General features: G+C 36.7%; 1 protein-coding gene across 2 annotated transcripts in view; it reads right to left on the bottom strand.

Annotated features, from left to right (window-relative positions):
- Window positions 1-312: 312 nt before the first annotated feature.
- Window positions 313-22,843, bottom strand: part of Pot1 (protection of telomeres 1) — a 58,521-nt gene continuing 35,990 nt past the window's right edge. For both annotated transcript variants that reach the window (XM_013119075.3, XM_021231829.2), the window contains exons 7-16: window positions 19,891-20,060; window positions 14,252-14,337; window positions 12,858-12,920; window positions 10,018-10,174; window positions 7,847-8,052; window positions 7,087-7,222; window positions 5,859-5,947; window positions 4,126-4,217; window positions 2,280-2,385; window positions 313-1,001 (exon numbers count right to left, since the gene is read on the bottom strand). In XM_013119075.3, coding sequence (XP_012974529.1) covers window positions 889-1,001; window positions 2,280-2,385; window positions 4,126-4,217; window positions 5,859-5,947; window positions 7,087-7,222; window positions 7,847-8,052; window positions 10,018-10,174; window positions 12,858-12,920; window positions 14,252-14,337; window positions 19,891-20,060 — 1,218 coding nt within the window. In that variant the 3' untranslated portion in view covers window positions 313-888. The remainder of the gene's footprint in view (window positions 1,002-2,279; window positions 2,386-4,125; window positions 4,218-5,858; window positions 5,948-7,086; window positions 7,223-7,846; window positions 8,053-10,017; window positions 10,175-12,857; window positions 12,921-14,251; window positions 14,338-19,890; window positions 20,061-22,843) is intronic.

The raw sequence follows: 22,843 nt of genomic DNA, 5'->3' as shown, positions 1-22,843 counted from the left end.
TAGCTCTGCCCTCTGATCTCCAGGCAGGCTTTGTCTGTCAGAAAACAAACAAAGTATCACAACAGAAGATACCAAGGAAACAAGACCCCGTATTCACTCAGGACTGACATACACATAAACTCAAGAGAGACTCTGACAGCACATATAAGGCCTATATAGGTTCAAGCCACACAGAGGCCACCCTATAAATTGATAAAGTCTGTTGAATAAAAAGAAGACCATTTAATAAGCTAACAACTCAACATTTGTAGTATAGGAATATTTTATATAAGATTATTGAAAAAATAAAATACATATGACCCACAAAACCTATAAATTTTATTAGTTTATTATCTGGTAAGAAATGGAATAACTTTAGTATTACAGAGAGAAGCAGGAAGTCAAATATACTATTGGTTTTAAAGAGATAACATTTATTCTAAAATGAGCAACATCATGACCTAAACAAAACAATTCTTCCATGTCTACTTAAAGCAATCACTGCTTTTAGCATACGGAGACTCACTCAGATATAACATTTGTTCAAGTGAAATTCAGCTAACCATATACTTGTATGTGGAAGCACAAGACTTCTTTCAGCAGGGTGGTTAGGCAGATTCTTCCATAGACAAATGAAACAGCACAGGATGAAAAGTAGCCACCAGTGTTTTATAAATGGGAGTCAAGAAAGCCTGGTCCTCAAGTGCTATAGCTTCATATTGTACCTCCCTGGATATGTTGAGCATCAATGCATTTTTAACATGTTCACAAGAAGGCATAAATAACAATAACATGACTTTCTGTACAAAAATCAACTATAGAGAACATGGGTCCAATACTTTGACAATAGTGAAGTGTCTTCTGAGAATCTCACAGAGAGTTGTAACCCCACTGTACTGAGTGGCATCACTAGATGGTGTCTTCTGCAACTGTGGTGTCAAAAATCTGGTAACAAATTCTCTGCTCTGTTCCAATGGTGACAGTGTAGGACTTGATGAGGCACTCCAGCCATGGGTATGCATCTACAGACCAAAGGAAAGATCATTTAACCATTAACGTAAACACATAACTGGTAATGCTGATCTATTTGAATTTTATCCGATATAGCCCTCAAGTCCAACTAGCAAAAAGCAAGGCATTTCTGTGCATTACTAGTGGAACTGTACATTCTAAAATATTTTTTAAAAATAGCTTGGCTGTCTGTATATTTCAAAAGTTACCAGGCCCAAAGACTTCATATTGGAGATCTACCCATGGTCATTCCAACAGCCAACACAAATTAAAACAAAGCAAATGTATCCAAATTAAACTTTTCTCCAGATGAGCAAACATTCCCATCTCTTGGGAAGCAATGCTACAACACAGATTGACTGGCAGACCATAGCCTCACCAGGAGACCTCTAATAGTCACATCAGCAACAGATAAGCAGGCTGAGGGAAGGCGTGTTATTGAGAACAATTACTGGAAGAATCAAGCTTCTTAATTTGCAGGGTCCAAGAGAAAAGGAATCATTGACCACAGAAGAACATGTTGCCAGCTATAACTGGTATAACTTCATCTGTGCAGGAGCATGTTGACAAGCCAGTGTTGTTGCAGAAACAACTGAAGTTCATAAACTTTGAAAAGTAAAAGCTGAAAATTTGGAAGTCACTAACGGCGAAAAGAAAACCCAACAATGAGTCCAATAAAATAAATGCAGTTTATTTGTAAGACATATTTCTTGTGGAAATTGTATCCTTTTGGTATAGCTGCAGTCTCAATGTCTGCATGCTGTGTATGTAAATTCAGAGTCAACTGTACTGGGGCCAAAAGTGTTATGCTTTAAAAGTGACTCCCATCCAACAATGTGAGATGCACTCTCACCCTGAACTCTTGGGGGAGGGTCTAGACCCTGCCCTGTATGAAATGACAGACTAGGGACACCCCCATGGAAGGCCTCACCCTCCCTGGGGAAATGAGGGGATAATGGGAGGGTTGGGGGGAGGGCACAGGAGGAGGGGAAGGAAAGGGAGAGGGACCTGGAACTGACTTGTGAAGCAACCTTGTTTCTAATCTAAATTTAAACTGAAAAATAAATTTAAAAAAAAGTTGGATAAAAAAAAAGTGTATTTCAAAATACTTTAAAATTCCTTTACGTATATTTGTCTTAGTCATTATCTCATCAAAAGATGGGAACAGTTACCAGAATCTAGTAATTCATGTGGACTCATGGTTTGCTCACTTTCACAGTCTACTTATTAGAAACACATGAGGTGTTTTTCTCAGAAGAAACAGGAAGTATCATTTGAATATTGCCTACCAATTTTTATTTCTGGAGGGCACATCATATCCATGATTGTTTCTAGACTTTTTTGAAGATCATCATCATTGAGGACTTCTGATGCTGGGATCTTGAAAAAGTTCTCCTAAAAGTGATGATAAAAAAGGAAATGCTCATCCTTTGAAAAAGCTTCAATATGGAGGTGGAGACATGGCTCAGGGATTAAAGGCACTGGCTGCTTTTGCAGATGACCAGGGTTAGAGTCACAGCACCCACACAGTTATCACAGCAGACTCCTATTCCAGGGAATTTGACGTCCTCTTCTGATCTCCATAGGGACAAGGTACATACATGGTAAACAGACATACATACAGGCAAAACATTTATATAATAAAATTGAAGATAAAAAAATAAAAAAAGACAAAGCTTTAACGCACAGACTTTTACTATCTCTTTTGCGAACATAACATACTATATCATATATGCCAGTCTATTAAGGCTATGGAATTCATCAACTGTAATACGGGTCTAAGCTAAAACCTGATTCACTGCTGTAATTCTTTTTTTAAATATTTATTTATTTATTACATATACACCAGATTGAATTGCAGATGGTTGTGAGCCACCATGTGGTTGCTGGGAATTGAACTCAGGACCTCTGGAAGAGCAGTCAGTGCTCTTAACCTCTGAGCCATCTCTCCAGCCCCCTCACTGCTGTAATTCTTAAGCTGCTTTGAGATATATACACACATAGACAGTAAGATCATGCAGCAAGGCTGATGATGCTTTTGTACCCTAGCAAGTAAATCTATTAAGTATGAAAAGATATAACATTAAATAACATTTATTTAATGTCTTTCCATTCAACCTGCAGAAAACATTTGTCTTGTGTTGTTAACTATTCTATCTTAAACATACAAGGCACACAGCGGCTTCCCAATAAATACTCACTTAGTAATAAGTACCTGGGTGAACTGTGAAAACCAGAAGAAAAAAAAATCTCTGAACATCAACTTGGATTGTTTCCCATCTTATGTTGGTTAAAACAAAACCACCACTCCCCACCAAAAAAAAATCTCTTACCCAGACAAATGGCTGGCTGGATTTCCTCTTAGCTTTTAGTATTTCATGCCTATGGGAACCAGTGACTTGACTGTGTCTACTGGAACTATCAGTTATTCTGGAACATTTAACAATGTCATCTGAGTTTGGGACATGCAACATTAGCTTGACCTCAGCAAGAGAACCATAAGCCATATGGGCAGTCAATTATGAAAGACAACATATGTGAAGAAATCACATTATGGTCTAGGTTAAGCTTCAGGACTCCACATACACTGTTGTACACAGTGCAGGGAAAGTAACAGTCTCTGCCAGTAGGGAGAGGAAGACCTTGTATATGATCAAAGGGAGGGGTGGCCACAAAGACTAGTCAGTGAACAGATACGAGTGTCAGACATGGCAGTAGTCTTCTGGGCATCTCTACAGCTTACACAACAATATTATTTGTTTATCAAGTAACTTCATTTCCTTTATGATGAAACCACACAGCTTCCAAAGTACAGTGAGATGACAATAGTGTAGCTAGATATCTGCTTTTTCATCTACTATGAAATTTATGGATGGCAAGGACAGTGACTCTTCTGATTTTGATTCTTCAACTTTATATTTCTTAACAGTAAATAAAAAGTAAAACATATGTAACATTAGATTTATGTGGCTATATTCTATTTATATAAGTTATTTTAAATCCCTTAAAGAACAAAATACAGAGAAACTGAGTTTTGGATCTAAAAGTTCTCAATAAATTACAATGAAGTAAACCTAAGAAGTATGAATATATTCAAATTTTAAATTAAATATCTTTACCAGTTCTGTTACTTACAGAATCCTTGAGGTACACATCTAGTACTCCTGTTCCATCATCCAGAGTAAAAGTCATAACAAACACATACTGTAGAGGCACAATGCCCAGAACTAGTGAGGCAAAAGAGCATATTATACAAGGCAGTTAGATACTTTGAAAAGGTAAAGTTGAAAGTGTTTTAATATAGTAGCAAATGACATTTACTAAGACTATTTACAACAGAAAGAAAATGTGTACATCAGAAGGATTTCTCCAGTATCAACTTTTTGAAGTCATGCAGCAGACCACTGTATTCATACAGGGTTAAACTCATGATGTAAGAAACTTATTCCTAATACTTGATAGAAAGCACAAGAAGTGATTAATAAAATATAGCACATTGCATGCTAATCCTATGAAAAGTAAAAATAAAATTACAGAATGCTCTAAAAAGTAACATGTAGTTCAGTATTTTTAAAAGTATGTTCCTCTTTGTATTATGGATGTGGAATACCCTTTTAAACAGATGTCATTTGGTTGAAAGAACAAAACTCAGAATTTGGGATTCCATAATTGGCCAAGGTAAAGAATGAATAAATTAGATATACCAAATCACATGAGGATTCACTAGCAAGGTGAACATCTTTTTTTTTTCAGAAGTTGAAGACACTGCATCAAAGCAGCCATATTCAGTGGGAGAATTAATTAATTAATTAATTAGTTAATCAGAAGAATAAATTAGGCACAGACAAAATTTTAGTATTCAAGAACAGTAAGACAGGAATAGAAGCTGGGCAGTGGTGGCACACACCGTTAATCCCAGCACTCGGGAGGGAGGCAGAGACAGGCAAATCTCTGAGTCTGAGGCCAGCCTGGTTTACAGAGTTCCAGGACAGCTAGTGCTACTGCACAGAGAAACCCTGCCTTGAAAAACAAACACACAAAGAAACAAACAAAAAACCAACCAACCAAACAACAACAAGAAAAACAAACTACAAGTTAATGGAACAGTTTTAGGTGCATGCTTTACAGTGCAAGGTGTGTCCTGCTTTAGGAAGCTATAAACAAAGGCTAGGTGACAGACATGCGTGCAAGAGACTGTCCTGGCTCAAGACTTGGGAGGAAAGTAACAGCAATCTCAACACCTTCTACAATGCTAAGATAAGAATTAGAAAGATTTCTTCAGGATCTGTATTTGGGATCAATGATTAAACAGGAAACAAATGATCAAGTATTGAAACATGATTGTAATCACAATGCTTAGAAATAATCTCAAGCATTTTGTGGTGATTTGAAAGAAAATGGCCCCCAAAAAGAATGACACTATGGGAAGATGTGACTTTGTTGGAGGAAATGTGTCACTATGGGGGTAGGCTTTGAGGTCTCCTATGCTCAAGCTACTCCCAGTAAGACAGGACACCTCCTGCTGCCTTCTGACCAATATGTAGCCAGCACCCTGTCTGCACACTCCCATGTTCACCACCATGATGACAATGGACTGAACCTCTGAACTGTAATCTGCCACCTCAATTAAATGTTTTCCTTTATAAGGGTTGCCACTGCAATGGTCATAGTGTCCTTGCACAGCAATAGAAACTCCAACTAAAACGGACTTAAATATTTAGTCCTCGTTTTTTCAACACAATTATTGTAAACACATTTCAATTTAGAAAAGTTAGGTTAGTTCTACCAAAAATATCCATAAATGTTAAAGAACAAATTGGTGAAATGACAGAAGAACTTAAACTACAGAACACAGAAGTTGAGCTAACCTTTTGCCACAGTGGAAGGAATCCATTGTCCCTTATTACGAAGGGAACTTAGGTTTTGTATAGTTTTCAAACTTGAACACTGTTTACATCTGAAATAAAATAAGTAAAAAAATGACTAAATACTTAAATATAATCAAATTCATTTAATTATTACATCCTGTTCAAGTAGGGACAGTTTTTGAAAGTCAGTTACTAAACAGAAGGGCATAACATTGCCTATATTGTAAAGTGCTTCTTTCAAAAGAGAACTATGATTAACTTTCTACACAAAATCAATAAAAGATACAGTGAGTGCAGTGGCTTGAATGACAAAAGTCCCAGATGCTCATAGGTTTGAATGTTTGGATCCCAGCTGGTGGACAGTTTAGGAAGGATTAGGAGGTGTGGCCTCTTTGGAAGAGGTACGTCACTAGAGTGAGCTTTGTGGTCTCAAAAGTCCACACCAGGTCCATTTTGCTCTAACACCAACTTGCAGGTGAGATGTCAGCAAGCCTTCAGCTACTGCTTCCGTCCTGCCATGCTCCCACTGTGATGTCAAGGCTTTGCCTTCTAAACTGTAAGCAAGCCTCAAATTCAATGCTCTCTTTTAGAGTTGCTTGGTCATAGTGTCTCTTTAAAGTAACAAAACAATAAGATAATGGGCTTCAGAATAAGTTGGGAATCAGGACTTGGACTCTAGGTAAAATTAATGTGGTTGTGAATTTTCTTGTTAAAACAAAAAGACAAAGGAGAGAAGTTGCAGGAACTCTTGAATTTATGGCTATATTAGCTATATCTGATAGCCACAGCCTTACAAAAACAATAAAAGATTATTCTGAACGAACAGTGAGAAAACAAAAAAAATTTCAGGTATATACCCACTGTGCATTACAATACACACACATTCATATAGATGCCCTTGAACTAACAATGGGGTTGCCTCGATATATCTAACCTACTGAATACAGTGCTCAGCACACAGTTGCTAATCTTTGCACACTGAAAACTAGACTTTGCTCTCTCTCCCTAGCATATGAATACTGTACCACAGGCCACTCTATTGGAAAAATCAAAATTTAAAATTCAAAGAACAGTCCACCTAACCTGTACTTCATTTGTACAACTCCAACACAATCGAAGCTCAGGAATAATTTGTAACGACACTAAGCACCTTATGAATATACAGTAGGCCATAGGATAAACATTAAAGACACAATTGTAATTTGCAGATCTTGAGCTGGCCACATACCCATAGTGATACACTTTTCCTTGTATGAGGAATGGTGCTGAAAGGTCTAACAGCTCCAGGTCCTCAGCGCCGGATCTCACAGGAATCACACTGTGAAACTTGCTTGATAGTTTAGAGATTTCACATAGCCTTCCTCCTTCAAAAAAAGAAAATGAAACAAAAATAAACTTCATTAACACAAATATAATCAAAGCACGACATGGGATATCCCTAACACATGAGACAGTGCAAGTTCTACAAAGAAAAGGGAGTTATAAACTTGAAAACTTAAACTTGGCAGGATAATAAGACAATCAACTATTATATAAAATTAGATTCTAAAAAGAGGAAATAAAAACAGTACAATCCCAGTCCTTTTACAGTTGTCATTATCAAGGCTTTTCAAGGCTCTTTTCCCTGATTGAGGTATCAGTTGAGGACTTCCATCCCATTTGTATGAAACAACAGTGACATCCAGAGGCCAGGACTACACCACTGCACATGAACAATCAGCCTTCTACTACATGATAATCCAACCAGATCTGCTCAGAACCAACAAGATTAGAGACAGGAGTTCAACAAGGCAGACAAATGCAAATATTATTCATAATTTGAAAATACAATTCAGGGGAATGTATTTGCCCAAACACATTTGAATCTAGCTGATGTACTGTTTTGGGAAATGTAAAGTAACAGTATTTTACTAGGTGCCCGTAAAATAGAGTTAGCAGTGATTAATGTATAAAACAACATTCCAAAAGCCTAATAACAAGTCTCTTACCTTCTATCAAAATTAGACATTCACTTGAAAGAGGGAGAATGTTATCATTTTTCACAAAATGAACAGCGACCTGCCGTCCTCCTTGGCCTTCAGTGGACCAGACTTTTGAGTCATACAGTGATGTATCTTGCAGATTGCTGTTTGGAGCTTTAGTTGCAGCATCTTGCAAAATTTTATCCAAACTGTCCTCGTATGGAACTTCTTGCCTAAATTTTGAAAATGCAGTATCAGAATATCAGAAAATAATATATGGGTATTTCCTAAAATTCCAATTTAATAAACTATTCAAGGAAAAAAACCACCTTAGGGGCTTCTAAGTGGTTAAAAGCATTGCTATTCTTGTATGTACCCAGGTTTATTTCCCAGCAACCAAATGGAGTCGCACAACTTTTCCAGTCCTAAACTCTGTGGGCACCAGGCATATACGTGATGCACATACACACATGCAGGTACAATTCTCATACACATATAATCGGTGAACACAGAACAGATTTTAAAAAACTTACTTTATATGAAGATTAAATCAACTAAGCTTTCTCAAATGCAGAAGACAATTCACTTTACAGATTCAATGGATTTTATTCAATAGGTATTTATCATTGTATGGTTAGTGTACCTGTGTTGGTAAACACATGCCATAGTGCATGTGTAGAAGTCAGGGACATTTTCCTACCACGTGGGTATTAGGTCATCAGGCTTGGTAGCAAGCATCTTTACCTCTTGACCTATCTCTGCTTGGCTCAGAGTTCAAGGTTATAATCATTCCCAGTACTAATCTATTGTCCTATATTAGTAGTTCTGTTTTCATCCCAGTTAACCCCACTGTCACAGGATACCTACTTTAAAACAGTATTAACTTATTATCTTTAATAGTAATTCATGCAGTGACATAAATTCTCATGGGGTAGAAATGGCATGACTTGGAATCAAAAGGTCTAAGAACTTGTTCTGACTGTCACCAGCTGTGCACAACATCAGGCAATCTTACATTCTCTAAGATACTTTAGTTCAAGATCATATGGGTAGAAAGCAGACTCCCTGAGTTTTATGAAATGGGATTTAAGGATCAAATATCTCCAAAAAGACTATAATAATCTCAGACTTTGTAAGTAAAAACATACATACACAAACACAAATTATGTGAAAAGGTGTGCTTTGTACATGACAGTGAACTAGACTTTCAGCTTGATGAACGCTATCCCAATGTTCATGCACTACCGTATTTTCCAAAATACCGTTTTCTTTATCTTGAGGTAATATGACACATTATATTAAAAAGACCAACTGGAGATAAAATTCATTATCTAAATATATTTTGAGATAAATACTGTTAAGTTTCGAACCTGGGACAAATGGCTGAGGTGTCCATTTCACATTAAAACTAGACCTGGCATCCAAGTTCTCCCAGCATCCCTCAGGTCTACCTATTACAGGGTATGACTCACATACCCCGCCCTCTAGCCCTCTACCCTGAACTCTCGAGCCCAGGAATGCCCTTTCCCCAGAGGCTCTTCCCTATATAACCTGGACATTTTCGTTACCTGCCCCTTTTGGACCTTAGGCCTGACTGCTGCTGCTGGTCCCCTCTCCACTTTTCCCTCCCTGCTCCCACATGGCCCAGCTCAGTCTGGCCATGTCCACTCTGGACTCTCCCAGATGTCCCAACCCCTGACTATATTCTGCAACATTTCTATAATAAACTTTCTCCTCCACCATACTCAGGAGTAGTCATGTCCTTTCCTTTCCTGTCCTTTTCTTTTTTCATTCAAATACATATTAATTAAGACTACAAAAAGTTCTATATAATTAAACAGTCACCTAATAATTAGTGTTTGGAATAAAGACACTGCATTTACTATATTACCATTATGAAGTATGACTGAAAATTTTTAGTTGTGTGTTTCAAATTTACTAAAAGTTGAGTTTCAAGCCTGAAAATAGTATCTATTTTTAGTTATTATTACTAAGAATGACTCAAAAGGATTTTCTTTGTTGGAATTTAATACTCTCCCTTTAAGTCGTCAGCATTCTTTTAAAACACTACAAATTTAATCATAATTTGCTTATTTTAGCACTTAAAACTTTACACACACACACACAGGCATGCATATATACAAACAACCAATAATATGACGTAAAATCCTGTTTATTAAATTTTAGATAATACTTACAACGAATGACATTTAGGACAAAGAAGCTTAACTGACTGAAAAAGTCTTCTGGGCATATATGATCTCAGTTTTGCACGGATTCGATATTGCTGAGGAGCTTTTTGCTTCAAAATGGCACACAATGGTGTTTTCTCTAAATACTGGTGATCTGTGAGTACTGTAAAGATTTTTTTACATTAAATCAGAGTAAATAATGTATGTGAGTCTTAGCTGTGTTTGGCATGAATCCCCCTAAAGCTAAGATACTCTATAAAATCAATCTCAGCTACAGTTACTATTTCTAGATATGTGTCTAAGGCCCGTGGACATTGTGCCAGGCACAGAGCAGGGACCCACCAAACTTACTAAACAGATGCTGACTACCTGAGACAAGATGTAATTTAATTATATACCATGTGCTTATATATCGTTATACCACTAAATACTATGTGGTATGTGTTTTTATATGGGACTAATAGAAATTTCCAAGAAACTTCTAATTTATGGAAAACAGGAAGGTATATTTCAATAAGAAAATAAATGTTAACCTGTGTAAAATGTGAAACAGTTCACTTCAAACCTCTGAGACACCTCATTAGGTAACAGCTTACATTTTAACTGGATATTATCAAACGGATATTAACAAAACATATTCAATAAAAATTATCTACCACACAGGCTCTTGTCATGGATAACTCAAATTCAAGACTGTATTGAACTCTCCTTCAGTTAAAAGCCAGAATGTGAGAACGGAAACGCTTGTTAGGGAACCCAATTATCAGCCATGCAGTGTGTGAAATAAAAGAAATTCATTTTCTAAGTGGAAAGGGGAAATGGGAGAGGAGGAAAAGGAAGGTGTGGAGGAAAGGAAGCGATTAGGGTTACAGTAGCAGAAGAGAACATTCAACTTCCTCAGCTCCTTAGATATTCTAGGATAATACTTCCCTACTTAGAAAACAGAGCTGGTGCAGAAGCCCTACAAAGCCCCAAGTCAGGGTTATACATAGATTTAATTCAACAAAACCTTCAAGGAAAAACATTTTCCTTCTTGTAGTAAGTGGCTAAGCTTTGTTGTGAAACACTAGTGCTTTGTAGATCTGATCAATTTAAAATAAAATGTAATACTCGCCTCACTTCACATTTTGAGGTAATGTCTTAAAATACTTAAAGTCTGTATTACTTTCAAACTTAAAGACCAACTGTGAGAACAACATAGACATTCTCAATACGCTGTAATACACCATCTCTGGATCTACCTTTATTTCTGTCTCTCTCCTTAAAATAGTGTAACTGAATTACTAGCAACAGCTTCTAGACATTATGTCCCGTTTTCTCCTAACAATTATTTTATGAGAACAATCTGTTTCATTGACATACCTACAGTCTGTTTCAAAGACAATTAGCAAGGTTTTCACACTATTATGGGATTATCAGATACTTAAATCACTTCAATTGTCTTTACCTTTCTGTTCTAGTAATAACAATGCAGAATGTTTGTCTTTCATGCATTCACATTCTGACTTCAAATGATTCCCAATCTATTTGGGTTACTTCACAGCATTGACTTGACAAGGAAATACTTTGCTGAGTAAGCATTATTTTAGGTATAGGAGGTATTTCCTCACACTCAGATTCAGATCAAGCATTTTTGGCACAGAGACTACATATGTGACACTGGTTCTAAATGTATCCTATGGAGCTGACTGATAGAGGACCTTGCCCTCCAGGAAAGGAAACTGTGGTTGAGTAAAGAACGTTCAGCATCTCTCTACTCTGAATGAATTTCCCACTCTTGTAATTAGTAAGGGAGCAACGTAGAGTCCAATAGTTTAAAACAGACTGATTCATAATTAAGCCAATAATTATCACGATGTTTGCAAAATGATTTTTAAACATTTTTTTCAATTATTAGATGTCATTCTACCTTTTAACAGCTTTCTATTCAATCACATTTTATTAACTTTTATTAGCAACCAAATTCATACATCCCAGTTTTACTTAATGAATTCTAAACCACCATTAACCTTTATTTTGATGGTCACATTGTCCTGGATTTGGTATTTTCTACTAACTGAGAATTTCTTTATTTTCTGGCAATTCAGGATGTTCTTGGTTTATCTCTAATTTGTGGAATCTGCCTTTTCTTCAAAGACACCAGGAGTATTTTTATAGGTCAAGATTTGTCTGTGCATTACATACGCTTATTGCTTCTGGAGGTCATTGCCTCTGCATGACAACACATCAATGGTATTCATATGGGCATCCTAAGCCTGAGAACAGGCATCTTCAGTTCCAGCAAAACATAAATCTCTAGTCTCCCATCCCATACTTACACTCCTTTCTTCAAGAGGAGAAACTCATTTTTATAACATCATACATTTGATGAACTACTTACTGTACTATTTAATATTCTTTTGTTCACAGACATTTTCATTTTTCTGAATTAAAGTTTTTTTTCAGGTTAGTTAAAATAACAGAAATGAATGTGGTAAATGTGTACTATTACTGTTGTCAGTAAAATTGGGGCATAGTGTAAAGAGTGTCTTAAGTTTGCAGACTTAAATATATGATAGAATTTTATTGAATTAATGTCAAGAGTATAATTTTATATCAATAAGCTAATAACATACCCAATACAATAAATTCTATAAATCATATTGATCTATAACTTTCAATACAGAGATATGCACGTGCATGGGCTCTCTCTTATAGAACTACAGGATGAAGCAGAGGAATCAAAGTTAAACACAAACACTGACTGCCCCCTGAAGATCTATTGTCATTGACGGTGAGAAGGAATTGGTTAGAGCTTGTAACCACAGGCATCTGCATGCTGATTACTATACTATGAGTGGCCTTACTTGTAGCAGAGACTTGCTGACATCGCTCTACCTCATACAGTGATACTGAGCCTGATCCGGAGTCTACAGGAAGAGAAAAAGAATCACAATATTACATAGTGCTTTAGAAACTTAATGTAAAACTGAAAATGCACAACAGTGTCAGAGAAACTGAGCAAAATCTATGTAAACATTGAAATGTCTCTTTTCCTCAAATTTATTTGCAGATTCAGGTATTCCTAACAAAAATAACAGGCTTAGGGGCTAGAGACATGGCTCAGAGGTAAAAAGCACTGGCTGCTCTTCCAGAGGTCCTGAGTTCAATTCCCATCAACCACATTCTGGCTCACAATCATTTATAATGAGAGTTGGTGCCCTCTTCTGATGTGCAGGCAAAACATACAGGCAGAACACTGTATACACAATAAACAAATAAATCTTAAAAAAAAACCACCACCAACAAAAAAAAAACAGGCTTAGTTACAAAAATCAACAGGCAAGTTTGCTCCTTTCTTTGAGGAGAAACATAAAGAATTTAGGATATTAAGTAAGGTCTTGAAAAGGAAGAACATTAGTGGATTTAAACTATTTGACTACAAGACACAGTAATCAAGAATCTCTGGTATTAAGACTAACAAACCAAGAAAGCAAGGAAAACTTGGAAATCAATCCACATTTTGATTGCTGACAAAAAAAGAAGGTCATTCACAGAGAACACAGTAGTTTTTTCAAGAAATGACTTTGCAACCACTAGAAATTATTAGTAAGAGAGGCTGCATAATTCAAAATGCACAGAAAGCCTCCAATAAAACCATATTTAGAGTTACTTGATGTTTTGGTAGATACTGAAGCCATCTATATGAAAAGGAAACAAACAATATTTCTATTGCAAGTCTTCTCCTCACCCCCACTTTCTGATTATTGAGAAATGAGCTACTGACATCTGTTTCAGCACAGATGAATATCAGAACATAGCATATAGAAAAGCAATTCCATTCAGTTCAACAATAAGAATATTTTTGAGAGGTTTGGATGACTCATGTTTATGCATTAGACGCCCAATACACATATAAACAAAACAACTTGGGCTGCGTAAGATAAAGGAGCATCAATACCTTTTGCTTCTTTTAGAAGAGAACAAGCAAAACAGTTGCTTAGGAAATTCATATAGATTTTTTAATGAATATAAAACACTATACATACATCATGAATCAAATAAACACTATCACTCAAATTTGAAAATGTGAGTATATATTTAAGCTTAATTGTGCATAAGATGTTACTTTAATATACATACACATCGTATAGACATATGAATTGAAAAAAAGAGATACTAGGAAGAAAACACTGGAAAAGATAACTGTGATTCTAAAATTATGAGGAAGAAAAATGCCAATGTTATAAATTATCCTTACTTGAAAGTTCAAAGTTGTCCTCATTTGCTGACTCACAGGTACTATTTGAGGGCTGATTGACTGCCGTATCTGCACCTTCTAAATCTCTAAAATTAAAGAATAGTAAACCAAATGGTGTAACAAAGTCAACAGAGTTAAGTTTCAGCTTTACCCACAATATGCAGGAGTTCATTAAATTATAAAATTTGGTATGATTCCAATCAATGGTCTGTAGCTTTTATCAGATTATTTGAGAGCTCCAAACCCTCAAAATATACAGAAGAGGTCAGAAAGATGAATAGAGCAGCCAGTCAATGAAATACTATTAAAAAAAAAAACCTGGGGATGCAATTGTTAACATTATCAGTTACAACGACATCACTCAAGATTGGGACAGCATGCTCAATCACCAGAGACTCAGACCCTGGAACTCCCTAGATCTACCTGACAGCGCCTGTTAGTCTTCCCTTGCACCCAGCCATGTTTACTGCTTTGTGACTCCACTGACCTGCAGAGCCTCTTTCTTACAGGAACCTACTGCTGCCACTCTAGCTTGGGACTCAGGTAGGGGGACACCATTCTTCTTCCTGCATGTCACTCTGGTCTCCCCACACTTAGTCCTCCTGCAGCCTACCTATCTGATTTCCTCCTCCCAGTTCATGGTTACCCCCTTGGGACTCAACAGCTTGGTGCAGATCTAGGGTATCTAATTCTTCTCAGTCACTTCTCTTAGCCTTTCCTTCCAGGCCATCTCGATTCTTTTGTGACCAACCAGCAGAACAGCTCTTTACTAGCAACCCCACAGCCGCCATGCTTGCATAGGGCCAAGATTGAGCAAAAGCAACCAAAGAACAGAAACTCCCCCAACAAATACAAGAACAGGTACCTATACCAAGAAACACTTCAAATACCATAACTACAGATGCCTAAATCACAGAGGAAAAATATAAGAACAAAGAACAAGATAATATACCTGTTACAGAAGTCAGAGAGCATATAACAATAGGTCCCAGGAACAACAATTATGCAAAGCACAAAATAAGGACTTAAAAAATAGCAATTATGAATATGCTCAATAACCTTAAAGAGATTATGAATAAATCCCTTCATGAAGATCATGAATATATAAATAGCCGAATGAAAGAATGAAAAGAATTCAAGACATGCAAGTAGAGTTTAACAAAGAAAAAGAATCACTAAGGAAAACCCAAGCTGAAATAAAATTAGAAATGTAAAGCTAAAGAAGCTGAACAAAATTTCATGATAAGCCCAGTAACAGATTAAAAAAAAAATCAAACAGAGAATTTCAGGTCTGAAGACAATGTAGAAAAAATGGATAGCTTGTCAAAGAAAATTTTACTTGTTTCTAATTTAAATATATAATAAAAAACTAAAAAAACAAAATCTATGAATAATAAGGTGAAGAAGACAACCAAGTTAGAGACACAAAAATATTTTTAAAAAATTCTTAGAAAAAGTTTTCTCAAATCTAGATGCTTATGAAGATACCAGAAGCACATAGTACACCAAACAGGCTCGACCAGGAAAGAAACTACCCATGACGCAATAATAAAACACTAAATATACAAAACAAAGAAAAGATATTAAAGGATACAAGAGAAAAAAAAAACCAAGTTACATATAAAGCAGTTCTTCTTGAACATCCAAGTTCTCAATGGAGACTCTAAAAGTCTAAAGGGCTGGACAGCTGTTCTACAAGCTATGAGAGACCAGAGATGCTAGTCCAGACTACTATGCCCAGAAAAATTATTACTCATAACTTATGAGGACAGGAAAAAACATTTCACCTTAAAAAACAAGTTTAAGCAATTTATATGCACCGATACAAATCAACAGAAGGCAGCAGAAGGAAAACTTCAGTCTGAAAAGAAGGGTAACTGCACCCAAGAGGTCACAAGAAATAATCACAGAATAGTTAGTCTAAAGAAGGGTGTGTGTGTGTGTGTGTGTGTGTGTGTGTGAGTGAGAGAGAGAGAGAGAGAGAGAGCGAGAGAGAGAGAGAGAGAGAGAGAGAGAGAGAGAGAGAGAGAGAGAGAGAGAGAGAGAGAGGGAGGGAGGGAGGGAGAAACACATCATACTATGGCAGCAAAATAGCAGAAATTAATAAATACTGCTCTTAAAAGCTCTCAAAAACCTAATTTAAAATTTAAAAAAACCAAACATAGACTAACAGACTGGATTAAAAAACAGGACCCATCTTTCTGCTGTATTCAAGAAACAACACTGACAACCAAGGATAGACATCATCTCTGGGTAAAGCGGGAAAAAAGTATTCCAAGCTAATGGACCTAAAAAGCAAACAGACCGACAGCTGGGAGGCCAACATGGGACTGATCCAGACCCCCTGAGTGTGAGAGTCAGTGAGGAGGCCTGGGCAACCTATGGAGCCCTGAGCAGTGGATCAGTGTTTATCCCTGGCATACAAACAGACTTCGTGTGTCTATAACACAAAGAGGGATGCTCTCTTAGCCTGGACTCTTAGGGGAGTGCCTGGACCCTGCCCTGAGTGAAATGACAGACTCTGGATATCCCCTATGTGGAAGGAAGTAGGGATAGGGTGGGAGGCTGGGGGGGATGGTGGGGGTGCGGGAGGAGGGGAGGGAGAGGGAACTGGGATTGACATGTGAAACAAGCTATTTAAAATTACAGTAATAAAAAAATGAAAAGAAAATAAAAAGCAAACAGGTGCAGTTATCTTAACACTTGAAAAAAAAGACTTCAAGCTCACACCAATAAAGAGATAGGGAAGTACACTACATACCTGGTAAAAAAAAATCAACCAAGTCTATATTATAATATTAAATGTATGTAGCAAACACAAAGGCATAGTTCATAAAAGAAATTCTACCACAGTTATAAATCACATATTGACTCTCACATAGTGATAGTGGATGATTTCAACACTAAGTTCTTGCCAATAGACATGCCATTTAAACAAAACTAAACAGAGATATGTTAAATAACATTATAAATCAAATGGATCAAACAGATATTTAAGAATTTCCCATCTAAATACTAAAGAATATACTGTCTTGTCAGTAGTCCATAAAACTTCCTGTAAAATTGATGAGGCAGACCTCAACATATATTTTAAAAAAATTGAAATTACTCCCTGAATTCTATATGACCACTATGAAAGATGCATATCAACACAATAGAAACGGGAAATCATACAAAAACTCACAAAAACTGAACAATGTATTACTGAATGAAAATTACATCAAGCTAGAATAAGGAAATTAAAAATTCTTTATGATTAATGAAAAGACCGCATATTTTAAGCACCTACATCAAAAAACTAGAGAAATCTCTTAAAATAGGGTCTGGACACATTTGAAAGCTCTAGAACAAAAAGAAGAAGTAAGACTCAAAAAGAAGAGATGGGAAAAATAATTAAGCTCAGAATTAAAATCCATTTCACCCAGCTATAAACCATGCAACCTACATCAGAAATCCTCCAACAATACATACACTGGTTCAATAGTGGTACATATGTTAAAGGAGTAACCAATCATTTTTAAAATTGGATTTAAGGCTGAGCATCACTCAGCATCATCATGGAAGCTTCCTCTTATAGTAGATGATAGTTAACAAAATGATCCACAACTAGAAAATGAGTCTTTGGAACACTCATCCCTAAACAGGATTTCTTCATCAAATTGTTCCTCTCAAAGCTCAGGGATCAATGCAGGAGAAAAGGCATAAAGACTGCAAAAGCCAGTGGTGGTGATTTTTCTTCAGAAATATCATCTTCCAGACGCAAAAGGACTGATGCACACATGGGCTCAGACACTGCCAGAACACGGAAATACATACACAGACAAACCAGACAAAATCCCAGCACTGAGAAGAGGAAGTGGACACAAAGTGCCACCCTTAATCAGGAATCATTTGCAACTAATACCTACTGGGAAAGGGAAAATCAGTTTTCACCAACGGAGGATCATTGAGTATGTCATCCCCTCCTGGACAGACCCCATGCTCCTAAGTACATGGCCAGCACAAAATGGACTCCACGTTTTGTTTTCTTGCTCTTTTTTGTCTTACTGATTTTCTGTTTTTAGTTTATCTATTTTGATTTGTTTTCCTTTTTTCTAGAGAGAGTATGAAGTCAGATGGGTAGGGATGTTAGAGGGTGTGAAGTAGATGGGTAGGGATGTTAGAGGGTGTGAAGTCAGATGGGTAGGGATGTTGGAGGGTGTAAAGTCAGATGGGTAAGGATGTTAGAGGGTGTAAAGTAGATGGGTAGGGATGTTAAGAGGGTGTGAAGTCAGATGGTAGGGATGTTGGAGGGTGTGAAGTCACATGGGTAGGGATGTTAGAGGGTGTGAAGTCAGATGGGTAGGGATGTTAGAGGGTGTGAAGTCAGATGGTAGGGATGTTAGAGGGTGTGAAGTCACATGGGTAGGGATGTTGGAGGGTGTGAAGTCAGATGGTAGGGATGTTGGAGGGTGTGAAGTTAGATGGTAGGGATGTTGGAGGGTGTGAAGTCAGATGGCAGGGATGTTGGAGGGTGTGAAGTCAGATGGTAGGGATGTTAGAGGGTGTGAAGTCAGATGGGTAGGGATGTTAGAGGGTGTGAAGTCAGATGGTAGGGATGTTAGAGGGTGTGAAGTCACATGGGTAGGGATGTTAGAGGGTGTGAAGTCAGATGGGTAGGGATGTTGGAGGGTGTGAAGTCAGATGGTAGGGATGTTGGAGGGTGTGAAGTTAGATGGTAGGGATGTTGGAGGGTGTGAAGTCACATGGGTAGGGATGTGGGAAAGGATGGAGTAGGTGGGAAAGGGAAAAGATATGCTCAAAATGCATGTATGAAAAAGTAAAAACATGAAACATGAAATAGTGTTCTGACATACTGTGTATTAAAATCATATGGAACTGTAAAATAGAAACTTAATGTCAAAGGTAACTGAAGCAAATTAAACCTTGGATGACAATAATTTTATTTTGTTTTATAAATAACAGTGTACTTTCTCTTTGAAGATATATGGATTTCCTCCTAAAGAATATGGTGAAAAAGTTTCTCTTTATAGTGCCCACTAAAAACACCAAAGAAAGAAGGAAACTGATTTAAGAACATACTATTTTCTAAAAACTTTAAAATATCCCTTAAAATGTTTTATAACTGTGACATACTGCCACATTCGTGATGTATTTATTGAGAAGTACTTTAGAATGATCTTTTTTTTTGGAAGTTTGACTAAATAAGTTCTTGAATTCTCAAAATATAATCATATAATAGTTTGTAACTGGATGAAACCTGCTTACCATTGTTTGTTACTAGTGTAGGAAATGGAAAAGACCACAACAAAAGAAAAAATGAAAATCAGATTTTTTAACTGTTAGAACAACATAAGTTATAATGTTGGTGACTAACTTACTACTTGCATGTAAAATCACTTGTTTCATTTGGTTTATGTAGTCTAAAAAACAAAACACAGAGATAGTGATAGGAATATAATCCAGTGATACAGTCTGCCTAGTAGTTTCAAGAGTCTGGGGTTGATTTTCAGCAAAGCAAAGAAGAGAAACAGGAAAAAGACTAACTCCTCACACAGCCCCAGGAACAAGGCTACCTTACAAAATAATCTAATGAATATTTCATTTATGTTTTCTAAGCAGGGGTATAAAATACTCACTTTTTCAGCTGATCCACGCAAGAGCTAGTTTCTGGCAAAACCCTGATCCCCCGACCATAACTGGTCCCTCCATGGAGATGAAACTCCAGCCTTAACAATGAACTGTTGGTGTCTGTATTAACAGAATGAAGTTTGGTATGGAGGCTATAGATTCTAAGAAAGCTTCCGATCTAAAAGAAGATTAAGAATAATATTTCAGAAAAAAGGGATTATTAAAACAATTTCTGATAGTTGAAATTTTCATAAGCAGTAAGAGGTTGTAGCCAAAGACACAACGACTAAAGGCACTGTCCATCCAAAGAAGATAATGGAAGCACTGGGCCTAATATCAGTGGCATGGACTGCATATGAGATCTAAAACCTATCTACAGGACCATGCTTAGGTACATATCCAAGTGGACACTACATTACAGACTAAGGCCCATTTCATAGGTCCATTAATACAATACAGTGAAGGAGTCCAAGACCTAAATGAAATTCTATTTAATAATGTTTTGAAAAGAACTTCTTTGAACTAGCCTAAAATAATATTTAAAATGAGGCATAAAATGTCCTCACTCTGAGACATTAGAAAAAAAATTAATCACGTAGTATAATCAAAATAGCAGCATAATAGTAGTATTGATTTCATAGGCTAAGGTACTTGTCAGCCACAGGAATGCACCTGCTTTAGTCCTCTGATTACTTGTGTCACCCATATGTGCCACCACCTGTTTTCCCTTCGCCTACAAATTCCATGAAAAGCAAAGTTCTAATGTAGTATTTTTTGTACTTTTATCATAATTTTGTGAACTATGGTCAATCTCAGCTATTGTTCTAAATTTAGCCTAAAACTTCTTTAACTAGAGAAGATTTTCTTTAATGGAGATTACAAATGAGCAAACCTAGTAGGGTATTAGAGATACACTGACATTTAGAGACAAGTGCTGTTGTATGAGCCTCTATGGGGGAAGACAGTTTGTCCCCACACATTCAAATCCCGCCCAGGCAACTGCATTATAATATAATATAATAAATATAAACATTGACATCTACCCAAAGGAACATGCTACACAATATAAGCATGCATATATATATATATATACATATACATATGTATATATACTCCATGTGTTTTATGTAGACTTATAAGCAAAAGGGGAGGAAACCAAAGGAGTTTAATTCACTTACATATAAGCAGCATTCCTGAGTGTTGGATGGGAATCTACTGTTCTACTTTTTTTTTTTTTTTTTTTTTTTTGGTTTTTCGAGACAGGGTTTCTCTGTGGCATTGGAGGCTGTCCTGGAACTCGCTCTGTAGACCAGGCTGGCCTCGAACTCACAGAGATCCGCCTGCCTCTGCCTCCCGAGTGCTGGGATTAAAGGCCACCAACGCCCAGCCTGTTCTACTTTTCCCTACAAATTCAGTGTAATTGTGGTAACAATATATTAGAAAATCATCAAAGGGAGGGAGGGCCAGAGAGGTTTAGAGGTGGGAGGCAGGAAGGGGGGCGGGGAAGGAGAGGGGCAGGAATGGTGTAGAGAAGAGGGTAGGGAAGGACTGCCATTACCTGCTTTTACATCAGAGGTGGAGAGAGAATATAGAGGTTCAGGAAAAAAAACATAAAAACACAAGGGAAATATATACTTCAAATGAGGACTCCAAAGTAAAATACTAGAATAATAAATAGGAAAATATCTATTTTTGTATGCTTTTTGTAATACTTATTACTTTCACTATACATTAGTATAGCAGATGTCTATAACTGTCAAAGGACTAGGAAAAAGCTCAAACACAGGAAAGAGACCTCCATTAGTAGACACAATTTAGCTATCTGAAGCTTAATTTCTTTAAGTTTTAAACTTAAGGCAATTTTAACCAGAAACTTCAGTGTCTTTCATGACATCTGAAAACTTTTTCCGAAACGTGTATGGAAGAAAAAGGTCAAAACTGTTCTGAAGAGTAGGATGCGGGCAAGACAAAGTATAATTAACACACACCCTAAGCTAAGTATAGCTACGTGCTGGAGTAAGAAGAGCCTGAGGTGCAAGAGACTGAGATCAGCAGACACTTAAGAAGGCCCCATGCACAGCTTTGCTGCAGAGGAATCTGAAATAAATGTGGTAAAACATTAAGGATAAGGTATAAATGGTAAATGCATAGTATATACTATGTGTTTCCTTCACTACACTGCAATAGTATATAAAATGCATAGGTGAGCATAGAACTTATTTCTCTGAGCAGATCACGGAGTACAGATGACAAATTGTTATTATCAAAAATGCCTTCTGGAGGCAGCATTGTAAAGATTGAGTAAATATTATGAAATGTGCCTGATTGTACTGCTTAGTCTTATTAGTAATGCAGTAAGATTCCAAAGCTACAAGTTAAGGACTTGCAATAAAAATGGGTGCAATTTAATCCATTGTGAGGATCTGATCAACAGATAACCATTAAAAGTATATGGTGAGAAAGAAGTCACTAATGCCTCTAGAAAAGGGTATTCTCCAATTAACAAGGAAAAAAAAAAGGTGCAGTGTTTTTATTTTCTCCTATAGCTAACTACAGTTACTGGGCCAGTAGATGCCAAAATGTGATTATGACTATGTATGTTTTATGCTATTTTAAGAATTGCAGCAGGATAAGAGTGTATTATTTCTGGAAGTTGATAATATTATGCTTCTTACTTTCATTAACTATTGTCATTTAAAAAAACATTTCCTACACCTATACAACCCACTATAAAATTATCCCATGTATGCTATGAAAATGCAAATCTGAACATCTGCCTTGAAGTCCTGAGAAGATATTTGCATCAGTGACATATGATTGCAGGTTTCCTGTTTTGATGTTTCAAAGGTTGTCAGAAAATAAATACAAGTGGTACCAAGGAATAGTAAGTAAGTAATGTAAAGTTTGTATCACACACAGAGTGAATTCTTTGCATTCTGATACTACTCTTCTCATATCAGA

The sequence above is a fragment of the Mesocricetus auratus genome, unplaced genomic scaffold (assembly GCF_017639785.1).
Source record: "Mesocricetus auratus isolate SY011 unplaced genomic scaffold, BCM_Maur_2.0 Super-Scaffold_100019, whole genome shotgun sequence".
In the NCBI taxonomy this organism is placed as follows: Eukaryota; Metazoa; Chordata; class Mammalia; order Rodentia; family Cricetidae; genus Mesocricetus; species Mesocricetus auratus.
The sequence above is the reverse complement of the archived record's forward strand: the minus strand, read 5'-3'. Positions and strand labels throughout refer to the sequence as shown.